This window comes from Gopherus evgoodei, chromosome 2 (genome assembly GCF_007399415.2).
Source record: "Gopherus evgoodei ecotype Sinaloan lineage chromosome 2, rGopEvg1_v1.p, whole genome shotgun sequence".
In the NCBI taxonomy this organism is placed as follows: domain Eukaryota; kingdom Metazoa; phylum Chordata; order Testudines; family Testudinidae; genus Gopherus; species Gopherus evgoodei.
In genome coordinates, this window is record NC_044323.1 from 185,843,892 (window position 1) to 185,856,641 (window position 12,750).

Here is a 12,750-nt window from a genome sequence, read left to right on the forward strand (position 1 = left end):
CTGTAATATGTGGTTTAAGATAACAATAATGGAAAAAATAACAATTTTCCCCTTTTTCCAGTCTCATGTATGAACAAGATATAAATTATGGATACCACTTACGTCGCCGTATCTTGTTTGCATGGTGCATTTAGACTGCAAGTAGACAAATTGCCAAAGAGATCCAATCAATGTTCTAAACTCAGTTATAATTCTGCTTTCGTCACAAATCCAGTGTATACATTTATATGGCCCTCACATGACCTCCCTAGACGAACACACATTTAACAATGAAATCTGTGTTGAGGAAAGATCGAGACTGGAATAGTAGGGTGTTGCATATCAGGATTGAGTTGCATTGGTAAAGACTTTTGTGGGGAATCTTATTGTTAGGAAAGGTATTCCTATTCCCTACATCACACGAGCATATAAGAGTGCTCAAGTACTATCCTGAATCAGGGCCTCAAAGATTTAAGCTCAAATAGGTGGATATCCACAAAAGTTTATTTCCAGATTTTTATTTGAAGACTAGATTGTATTTCCTTTTAATATTAAAAAAAAATAATTGTAACTGTATGTATTGATTTGGATAGGCTAGAGAAATTTCAGCAAGCAGTAGTGCAGGGGTAGGCAACCTATGGCACAAGCTGATTTTCAGTGGCACTCACACTGCGCAGGTCCTGGCCACTGGTCCAGGGGGGCTCTACTTTTACTTTAATTTTAAATGAAGCTTCTTAAACATTTTAAAAACCTTATTTACTTTACATACAACAATAGTTTAGTTATATACCATAGACTTATAGAAAGAGACCCTCTAAAAACGTTAAAATGTATTACTGGCGTGCGAAACCTTAAATTAGAGTGAATAAATGAAGACTCAGCACACCACTTTTGAAAGGTTGCCAACCCGTGCAATAATGTTTGTAAAATGAATTGCACTATGAAAATTCAGCATGGGAATTCAGTAGCAGAACAATGTATCTTACGGACAACATAAAAGATATTTTAAAACAAAGTTAATACACATTTTAAATTGCAGAAAAGCAAAAAAAACCCACAGGACTATTCAACCCAGAGCAGAACAAGTATAAGTGTCCATTGTCACGCTCAAATTTCCAAAAATTTTCTTTTCAAATGAAACTTTCTAAGCTTGGTCTACATCTTAAAGTGATTTTTTTTCTGGAAAGTTTGAACAAAAACTGTTGAGCTTCCCTAAGATGGGCAAGATGAAAATACCCTCTCTCTCCCACATGGTATTTCCTACTTTAAATAAATAAATAAATCTTGAAACCACTTTTTCACAGGTCCTTGTCAAAAATAGCTAAACATGCTCTCTTTCCAAGGCCTTTCCATAGTCTTTCCTACACCTTTGTGTCTCAGTGGAATTGTTACAGTTCTACTGCTTTCTGAGCTTCCATGCACATGCATAGTTTAGGTATGGGAAAAGTTTGCCCTTAAATGCTAGTTATTTTAATATAAGGTGAAAATGTATCATAAATGTAGGTTTCCAGGTAGCCAGCTCAAATAACTCTTGGCCAAAAATTATGATCCCTAGTCGGAAGACTTTTTGCATGGTTATGTGTGAAGTGGTTGCACTTAAAACATTTCTAATAGTTCAAAAGTGTTCGTTCGTTCTGTTGCCACACCTCATTATATGGTAAAGTCTTTCAAATTGACAAATATTTTAAGCATGACTAGCATACCAATACTATAAATAATGCTATAAACTGTTTAGGAAGCACTGCAAAAGTCAATTCACCTTCAGCTGGGGTGAGTAATCTTTTCCTGGATGAACAAATACACTAGCAATAATTTAACCCTTCCCACTAAAATGGTGACTAGATTTTTTTATGTCCAAGCTGGTAAATTTCTGTGACTGTTTTTGCAAGCTAGTTTAGGGCTAAAACATTAAATGGAGCTAAACTGAATATATTAATCTGACTGTAGGAGCCCTAGGTGGCTGGTACCCCACTCTTTCCTGACCCACCCTAAGGCTAGTGGGGCAGTGATGGATCTTTACTCCCGTGGAAAGTAGTCCCCATTGTGCTATTGGGGAATTCAGTCTTGCCCATGGCCACAAAAGTCATCCGCAGAGACAGGATTAAACTCAAGATTTTGACTCTATGGCCCATGGTGGTTTCAGTGGCTCTCAGGATTCTGCAAAGTTGCCAAACTGGATTTTTTTATGTTGCAAAGTTTGTGCTCCATTATTCTTAAAGCTTTGAGGTAGGAAAGGAACATACAGTCAGACTTAACCCACCACTGAAATATAGCCAGCCCTCGGGTGGAACTCAGCAGCTGTTTAATAGTGCAATATTCAGTTGAAACTTCTGAGGATATTTTGGTAAGAGAGTCTGTTGTTATTGTAGTCAAACCTTGGCTGTATCCCCACATTTAACAATCCTGCTCTTACAAAAGGTTCCTTGAGATATTCGGTAACCATATGTTTTCAGGACCTCAGTTTCATGTCTCATGAGATGGATGTTTACATGTTTGTTTTGTAATATTTTGGGAAAAGACATGCTTGCTCTTGTAAGGAGTATAAAATGTAATTTATTTTCCCAAGAGGATTTACTTGTTAGCTGATGTGTTGAAAGACAAGTTCAAAGGAAGCAGCATATTAATACGGGGGCTGTTTTTCTAGAGATTGGTGCTCAAATGCAGTTCTTTAAACTCCAGCGATGTGGGTCATTGTTCTTACATAAGACATCTTCATGTATCTTACAAACAAACTGTATGTGAATTATTTAGAAGCAAGGGAATAGAACAAGGCAGCTGACAAAGACACCTGAATATAATGTAAATATAGCTAAGTAGTCCCCTGACCTGACATAGCTCCAATTTGCAATGTTGGTGGGCCTTGTGTTTGTCTTAAAGTTCTGGACTCAGGAAGTTGCAGAGAGTTCAATTGTGTCTCGGCCCTCCCCATGGAGCACAATAAAACTTAAGCCTTCTTGGGCCCTTTTTCCTCCTTGTTCATCCATGCCAGAATCTGACTTTGAGTTTGCATCTGTAATTTTCTTTTGGCAGTAGATAAACATGCAATCTTTAAGGTGTGGGTGTTTTTGGTATTTTTTCTTTTCTGTCTTTTGCTCCAGACCCCATTGAAGATGAAGTCCTATTCTTCATCTCTTCATTCCAGGGATGCATTTTTTCCCTTTAAATCCTGTGGATTCTTTCTGATTAACTTTTGCATACTGGTCAGTTGGAAATGTGGGGGATATGGTCAGCAGTCTTTCTTTAGCACACTTTACCCTTTTGCACAGCAGTGTTTGCTGTTTTACAAAAACACATCAGCACTTTTTCTATCAGTCTGGAAAGTGAAATTCCTCATGGTTGTATCCTTTCCTTCCATAACTTTCACCAGACTGGTCTGGTGACATGTACAGGGTGTGATGCAGACCAATAACTTTAGATGCCAGCAAAGAGTTATTTCCTTGGCATATGTTTTTCAAATATCTGCTCGGTGCTTTTCTAAGTTTCCTTCATGCTGCGTTTCCAGATGATTCACACTTTTTTGTCTAAGGTCTTATTTTGGGGGTGATATTAAAGTTTTTTATGTATTACTTTAGTAGGGCTTAACAGAATGACACAACTAGATTGTATTGCAATGTCTGATTAATAACTAATCTCTTTTTGATTCTTAAGCCAGGTCTACACTAGAACCTTTTGTTGCCTGAGGAGTGTGACTTTTTTCTCTTTAATGACATTTCTATACTCGCGAAAACCCTAGTGTAGAAGCAGTTATGTCATAAAAGTGCTTTGTTGGTATAGCTTATTTTGCTCAGGAAACTGGTATAAACTTTACTGTTAAAAATCACTTTTTTGGTGCATCTACGTTTAGGAAGATTTAGCTATACTACAGACTTTTCCTAGTATAGAGGTAGCCTTGCTCTTCTGAGGCTATAACTTCAGCATATTGTCACATGCCTGATAATAGTCACTTTACCACAACCCTCTTCCCAGCTCTTGTTCCTGAAAACAGAGATATTTCCTGACTTTATCAACAGCTATATTCCCCTTACTCGTATTTTATCACTCTTTTTTTCTATGAAAAGAAGATCTTGCTGTTTTTCGGATTGTTTTAGCTCATCTTAAACTCATTTTCTTTGCTATGCTGTTCCATAGCCTTTCCCCCAAACTTCCATTGCTGCCTTTTAGCATGGAACCTGCTTTGCTATGATTTCGCTTATGTCTGATTGTATTCGCTGTGGCTTGGAATGCCTCATGTTCATTATGTGAGCTCCTCTTCTGCTACTTAGATTCAGCAGCAATGGAGCATGAAACAACCTTTCTTACTCATAGTGGAGTTTATATTTTTCTATATTTGTGTGATACTGGTGTGAATATTCACAACTTGATAAAAGCTGTTATCTTAACAATGGCCCAGAAGTGGCACTAACTAATTCATTCATGATATAGAATTGAGATAACATGATAGCTTAACACTTTTCAACTTCACGAATTTGTTGTAACAACACTTTTGAAGTCAGCTGCCTGTTTTCTACTGAACAGTCTGTAGTTTACCAACTTCCTCTTCTCTGTGATGCAGTCTGCTTTTAATTTCAGATGTTTGGCATGCACTGCTGTGCATCTAGAACACTCTTCATGCATACTTGGTAATAATAATGGACTTTTTAGAGGAGAGGTTCCCAAACTTTTTTTTTGCTGTGCTGTCCTTTGGAGATTCATATCACATGCATGTCCACTTAGCACAGGTGAACGAGGATACCCAGGTCTTGCTGAGTTTGGAGCTGCAAGGGGGAGGAAGCGAGAAATCCCCATGCGACCAGCTAGTGTGGGGAGGAAGCTTGCATGCCCTGTTTGAATCCAGCTGCCGCCACTGGGAACTTGTATGTATGCATAGGGGTTGCACACACTCCCGCCCTCGCTTTCCAAGTGTGCGCGCGCACTGGGTATAAGGCCATTGCTGTGGGTCCAGGAAACATTAGCATTGCCAGCGCCATGTTGATTCCCAGTGCATCCATGGGGCTGGGGGAGATGAGGGCACCTGAGGCAGGGGGCGGAATTTGAGAGAGATGTGGGGGTGGGAATAAGGTCTCATGAGGCTGTGTGGTTTCCTGTGGGAGCTGGCTGGCAGTAGGATGGTGACACAGAGCTGAGAATACTGGGCAATGGTTAATTCTTAACCATTCAGGTCTTCATGCCCTGTGACAACCTCAGTCTGCCTCACTGTGGGGAGGCGGGGGGATGAGCCCCACAGTTTGAAAACCAGTACTCAAGTCTGAGTAAAGAAATTGTTTATTTTAGTGCTGCACATGTTTTTTAAATGCACCAATTTGTTATTTAATAACACAGTTCTGGAGAGCATGTATAGATACAAATGTCAAACTTAAGTGATTGATTGTAGTTTTTGTTGTGGTTCTTAGCCTTCCATACCAAGATGCTCATTTGTACAGTGAGATCGCACCAGATCCCCCTTACAAATCTAGTTCTCATTACCAATACGCGGCAACATCCTGTGGGTTTTGCAGTGTCCCACACCTCTTACATTCCAGAATACTGCCAGGAAGTCCTGAATGAGGAACAATGGTTACGAAAGGTGGTACTGCAACAATATCGGGCTGAAGCCTGTCTTCATTTGTGTCTTGTTCAGGACAGAATTTACTGGAGCCTAGCAAAAAAATAATGAACTATAAAACAATGACTCTAGTTTGAGCAGGTTCATAGTTACATAAACAAGGTATAATCAAGACAGAATTGTTTATTGTTTCCCAAGTTAGCTATTCTTACAGGTTTTCAACAAGAAAAAGGAATAAAAAGATAAATAATTTTATTGTAATCTCTGGTCTTGGCAGATGATGATTTTTATACTGTATTTTTTAACTTGAAAGTACTGTATTGTATGCAGTACTCTGCTTTTTACCTGGTTGGAAGAGTGTTTTCCAGGATTCCACCCTTTTAAAAGAAAATTGGACTTAATTACATGTCTACTCAGATGTATGTCTTGTAAATCATTTTCAGATAAGAGTGCATTTCTAGAAAATATGTTCTAATGCAATTAAAGTTGAAGGTTTAACGGTAAGGTTCATTTAATTGAAGAATATAAAGAATATCTAAAGAAGTTGTTTATTAATGCCACTTTTAGATTCACTGGAGTATTATTCTCATTAGCATTCATGTTTCTTTTCTAATACTGTTCCTGTGCTAGGTAGGTTTCTAAAGAACAATTTTTGTAGGCTTTTGTTAGTCAGAACAGAGCACTTTAAACAATATTTGTAGGGATATAGTACATATTTTCAGGAAGCAGTTCCTGGAAAAATAGAAAACCAAATATTTAATATACCATTCTTGCTCACATTTGTGCTGGGTTTCATGGACAGGGCGATATGTTATGCCTTTTAATGAAAATAGTTTTATTGAAAATTTAGTGCAGGCATTACTGCTTAATTACATTTTGAAGCAAAAATTCTCAGAGTATAGAAAAGTCCGTAGGGATATTTAAAGAAAAAGTTATATGAAGCTAATATACTTACTATGAAATGTATTCTATCTAACTGTTTTCCTCCTCCATTTACATTCTAAGAACTGCTGAAATGTGAAAGCTGTGAAGGAACATTAAAATGCTATTTAATGTGTCATGGGAAATTTTTGTTTATTTCCCCAAATGAAAAGACTGTAATAAAAAGCTTTTTCCACTGCGGTTCTTTAGTAGGGGCTATTTCTAGCAATAGATTAAACCAGATGTAGAGTTGCCTAGAGTTATGTACTCTGCTTACAGGAGACAAGTCTCGTTACCTTACCTTGAGGCATTAGGTTGAGTCAGTTAGGTTATATGAGTAGTGATTTTTATCCTTCAGGGTTGCAGAGTTTCAAGTGATGGTATGTGACATTTTTGCAGGAAGTACAAGAAACAGACATGTTTTTAACTTGGATATGGGATATAAATGGCTTTTGCTCAAGTTTTGCAAATGGAAAACCTTTCTTACAGCTGAAAAAACAAACCTTTCTGATTTCACAAGCATGCTGCTGGGTATAGCCCCCATTTTAAGAAACATATTTAATTAGCATTTGAACAACGTTTCATATTCATACAATTTTGTTAAATAAGAGACAAGAGTATGGTATTTTCATATAGATTAATCTTAAAGTAAAGCAACTGTTTCCCTCTCAGGTTGAAATGAATCCATCACAATTGACATCTGTAGCTTTCCTGTGATGCCTGCTGCAAGATAAATAATTGACTTTTATATGTCTACTGAGAGCATCCACTGTTAACATTAGGCAGATGAAAAATAAGCATGATAAGCTCTTAGTTATTGCATAATTGGCCATTAGGAGATCATTAGCCCTTTCTGAAATAGTTGGTGTTGGGCACTGTTTTGAGGCAAGATATCTGACTACATGGCCAGTGATCTGATTTTGGTACAGCAATTCCTCTGTCATCTAAAACCAAATGGGCTTGTTCCTAAAGGTGACCTGCAAATTAAATAAAACAAAAGTATCAGTTTTTCCATTATGAGGTGAATTCTCACAATTAGCCAGGAGGAAAAGGGGGGTAATAAGCACATTTGACTGTCAGCATACATCTTCTTTGTTAGCAGGTTCAGAAGTCCAGACCTGCCAGGAATTTTCAGCTTCATAAATGGAGTGTGTCGGTTTACACTCTTGTGGTAACATTACTTCCTCTAAAGTACCCTACTGGAGCTAGCCTCCAGAGATCAGATAAGCCTGTATTTCTCCAACAGTGTGTGATTTTGTAAATGCTACATTATCTTAGTAAGGAGCACATATAAAAAAAAGTGTGTTATGACACTAAGAGTTTTATCACCAAGGTATAAAGTAATAGCGAACACTTAACAACTCTGTACTTTGTTGAAGAAAATACGGATTCACTATAGGATAGCTCCAGCTTGCCATAAATTTCCATAGAAGGTGTGATGTAGCCAGCAGTGTGTATTGTGGGACATAAGTCTGAGAGTATACAACCCATAGGATGTCTGGGCTAATGGAACCTGATAAAAAGTTGAATTTCCTTCTCTCTCGGACTGTTTGAGTATTTGAATTATTATTTTAACATTAGCAGATCATCTAACTAAGTTCACTAATTATAAACTAGGGCTTGAATCCCACTTTGTTTTTTTCAGTACAGTTGGGTATAGCAGGTGCATAGTACTTTCTGTATTTTCAAGTTTCAGGAACGACTTAAAATTCAATGCTGTGTCTAGAATTAATTACAATATTTTAAAAAATGAAAGGATTTAGCTATTTGATCTTCAGTATTTCAGGTTCCCACTAGGTGGCAAGATAATGCCTGAACTAAGGAATTATATAAATTAATATTCACATAAATATTTAATCTGGCAAAGGTAAACAGTTCAAGCTTGAAAATGTTTAATCCAGTTTTAATAATAGTTTTAAACACCTAATGTAATTTATCATTTCAGGCTGCATTAAATAGCTGTTAAATTGTGAGCTAATGGTTCTTGTTCACATAGACTGCACCTTTTGTTTTAAATGACTTGTCACGAATCAGGCTGTAGATGTGTGCCCCAACTGCCCCAAACACATATCCCTCTGCCACAGTTGTGGTAAATAAAGCTTAGCTAAAGTTTATATTAGGACTTTCAGGATTATCCAGTGTGAACGTCACTGCCCTGCCCCTCAGATGAAGGCACAAACTTGGAAGTCTGCCATGTGTCATATTCTCATTGTAAATGGAAAAAACAGCTCAAATCTCTGATTTGTCAGGATTTTCTTTAACCTGGGTTCAAACATGCACCTATCCCATTAACTATGGAACTTTTTGCAGCAGTGTTTGCTTTTCTGTGAACAAATAAATTATTCACCTTATTTGATGATGAATGCTATTCCAGAACTTGTAGATACTAGGTAGTTACTTTACAACTCAAAGGGATTGGCTTTCAGAAATTAATTCTCACTTTTTAAAAATCATTTTAGGAAAGCCCAAGAAGATGACAAGAAAGTGGTTTTAGCTGGATGTGTTCCACAAGCCCAGCCTCGTCAGGATTACCTCAAAGGTCTGAGCATTATAGGGGTAAGAACATTTGTCAAATAGAAAAGACCTGTTAAGATTTTCATATTTGTTTTCTTGCCCTTAAGAGTCATGTAATGTTGCTGTCTGAAGTTCTATATTAACTTCTTGGTTAGATGGGCCACGGCTATGGGCAATATCTTGTGTTTAAAAAAAAAAAAACGAGGCTTTTCACACAATTTTTCAATGCCAAAAACTAGTTCAGTGGTAGGCAACCTATGGCACGTGCGCCAAAGGCGGCACGCAAATTGATTTTCAGTGACACTCACACTGCCCGCATCCTGGCCATCAGTCTGGGGGCCTCTGCATTTTAATTTAATTTTAAATGAAGCTTAAACATTTTAAAAACCTTATTTACTTTACATACAACAATAATTAATTATATATTATAGACTTATAGAAAGAGACCTTCTAAAAATGTTAAAATGTATTACTGGCATGCAAAACCTTAAATTAGAGTGAATAAATGAAGATTCGGCACATCACTTCTGAAAGGTTGCTGACCCCTGAACTAGACTTTCTTCCTTTCTTCTACTGGGAAAGCCTAGCGTTCAGTCTCTCTCTAGACCTTTTCGCTTTGTGGTTACATTTCACGATGGTTCAATGGATGCTTTGTGTCAAATACATTCTTGGACGTAATTGAGGTTTAGTCTGTTCGCAGAATTTAGTGTCAATGTCCTATGCAGCCTGCAGGGGGTGATGGCAAGGATTAACTCCGCTACTTTAAATTTAATCTTCTGTGTTGTTGTTAAAGAAATACAGCTAGTTAAAGTCAAAATGCAAAAGAGACAATAGTGTATAAATTATGTAGGTAGCACCTGTTTTTCATCATGTTTGGGTTTTTCTGACTTCTTGCCTTTGGGCAGAGTGACTGAGGAACGTGACAATTTTACTCCCTACTCAGGGCAACAGAAAGGGTTAATGCATCCCTGTCTGTGAGCTGTTAAACAGCTGGCATGCTTCACCCTGGTTGTAGACAGTGAGGATCCTGTGTATTGTAGTTTTTAAAGTGCTTTTGTATCCTTTGGGATGAAAAATGCTGTATAACTGCATCAGCACTGAAAAATGGTCATGAAGATCGATGATCTCGGGCACAAAATACTAAGGATTCTTCATCAATTAAGTCTTTAAATAAAGACTAGATGTCTTTCTAAAATGCTTTTGTTGGGCCTATTGCAGTAACTGCAGGGTGAAGTTTCATGACTTGCATTATGCAGGTCAGAGCAAGTAGTACTACTGGTTCCTTCTGGCATTAAAAGGTATTAAATGTATTAATTAAAATATACTCGTCCTCACTTAGCTATCATGAGGATAAACCAAAACTAATCTTCTAACTTGCTTGTTTTTTTTTTAAAGTCATGTTGAGTGAGTAAAAAGAGTTCTTACAAAGCCAAGTAGGAAGTAGAACATAAACTAGGTAGACTCTTTAATTATAATTTTCCATTAAGATAGTTTGTACTTATTGCACTTTTGAGACAACCATTTTACAGCTTCTCTCATATTGCTATGTATACTCAAAATATGTTAACCAGCCACCCACTCATAGAAATTTAGAGTTTAAAGGGACTTCAAGAGGTCATCTAGTCCATTCCCAGTGCTGAGACACATATAGGGATCAATTGAATCTACATACAATCCTGCACAGTAGGTTAAGGGGATGTGAAGTGCCCCCTTACTCTTTTATATGCAGACTGCACTGCAGGTCACAATTTGATGGGGAGAACCTCTCCAGGGCCACTGTTCTCATATCTGTGCAAATGGATGGGAGTGAAACAACCTTTGACTCTGTCACCCTCAGTGCATTAGCCAGTTTGGTACAGCTTGCTTCCTCCATGCAGCAAGGGAGCAGCAAGGAGTGAATTGTGACTGAGTCTCTACTCTGCCCCTGGAGCGCATAATTATGTGATCTGGGCCAATCTAGCTTGTAGTTAATGTACAAAAATCTGTACATAAAAAGACATAGAATAGTAAGGAAACATATACTGGATTAAAAAAAAAAAGGAAGGGGCCTGTAGCCTCTGACCTAGATTGTGATTTGTGATATGCTGTCAATTTTTGAGCATCCAACTGGAGGAAATGATTTCTAGAGGGTGATAAATGCTTTTCTGAAAATCAGACGTCTTCACTCCATCTTAAATTGGGCTCCCAAATTTACTAGTTACTAATTAAAATATTTTCCATTTTGAATTTGAAACAGACAAATGTCTATTAAAAGTTAACTAGCGCGATTAACACACTTCCCCCAAATCATTGGAATTGGCCTTGGAAACATTGAAATGATGGTCACAATAATGATAATTGTAAAGATAACAGCAGTGTGCATGAAAGTTATAGTACCATAAACATAGGACATCATAGGTACACAAAGCTCTTGTTCTGTAGACCTAAATCTTCAAAAAAGAAACCCTGGGTTAGATTCTCCCTTTATTTCCGCTGTATTATGCTTTTGTTCCCCCTCCCCATATTGGGTCACACAGAAAAGGGTGGGTTTTCTCTCCAGCTAATATACAATATTATTTAGTGTTAAATTCCTCAAATAGAGGATTAAAAGTGCAGTAATGTCAATGCAGACTAAGGAACAATACATTTTAACATACTAATGTTTTTAAAAAGAGACTCAGCATTCTATTATAGTAAAATATTTTAAAAAGGCAATTGTAATGAGATTGAAATTCGAAGTGTTTTGTTGGCAACTTCATGCTGATTCAGCTGTGAAAATGTAAATGTTATAAGGAAGCAGTTGTGAAAACTTTACTTTATCACCAGGTGTTGTTGTTGGTCTCACCCATGTGTTGAGTAATAGAAATTTGATTTGTCATCAGTTACGTAAGCTGTACCATATTTTAAGCAATGTTGTCTGAGAATGTGGTTTCTTGCTAACAATTATAAGTCTCTTGGGATAACTTTGTAGAGAGACAGTGTGTCAGAGTAGAGTTCCCTTGGAAAATGTTGGTCTGGGTATGACGAAGGTTGAATGAGGAAGTTGCAGTATTTGTGTAACTACCAGTAAGACTATGGCAGTTGAGGGCTTCTTTTAATCAGTGCCTTGAATATACAGAACTAGATTTTAAAGTGATTTCTTGTGGATGATATATTGTGTATTCACACATATAGTAGCATTGCATTTTTAACTGCCTTGTAACAATGCCCTTTGAAACAGTGTACTGAGAGTTTAAATTCTTCATGCTGATGTGATAGTCTAAACCAGTGTGATACATTGGGTTATATTTTTCTGAGAACATTTAAAGTCATACAGTTTACACAGTAGATTCCACTTAATAGCAATTCTGATAATAGCAGCTTGTGGTTATTGTCAACATAGTAATCAGAAACCAATCCCATCCCATTAATATCAGTGGTTAATGGGATTTGGATTATTAGCAACAGGTGTGCCGCTTAAGAACAACTTTATTTAGAGAGGAGGTCCTACCTGTATTCTGTTTCCTGCCTCTGAGCATGCATAACTGAGCTCTTCCACTGTGTGCCATGGCTTCCAGACACATGAAACTGTCTTTTGCTGATAAAGTTCAGGTGCTGGAGGCCCTACATGAGCTCACTGCTAAGCAAGTGAGAGTAGCCAAGTGGTTTATTTTCTCAAAGTGTGTTGTTTTGTGCATTCAGATCAACAGCCATAACATTTTATAGGAGCACAGGAACAGCACAGAATGAGGCTGTGAGCGCCAGTGTGAGGGAAAGGAGGTAGATATTGGTCAAGCCCCGTGGCTCTGGTTTCAGCATACGCTTAGCCACGGTGC

At 37.5% G+C, this 12,750-nt stretch overlaps 1 protein-coding gene across 3 annotated transcripts in view; it reads left to right on the forward strand.

The window, feature by feature from the left end:
- The window catches only part of CDKAL1 (CDK5 regulatory subunit associated protein 1 like 1), a 654,086-nt gene that overhangs the window by 200,003 nt on the left and 441,333 nt on the right, over positions 1-12,750 (forward strand). For all 3 annotated transcript variants that reach the window (XM_030552528.1, XM_030552526.1, XM_030552527.1), the window contains exon 6: positions 8,902-8,998. In XM_030552528.1, coding sequence (XP_030408388.1) covers positions 8,902-8,998 — 97 coding nt within the window. The remainder of the gene's footprint in view (positions 1-8,901; positions 8,999-12,750) is intronic.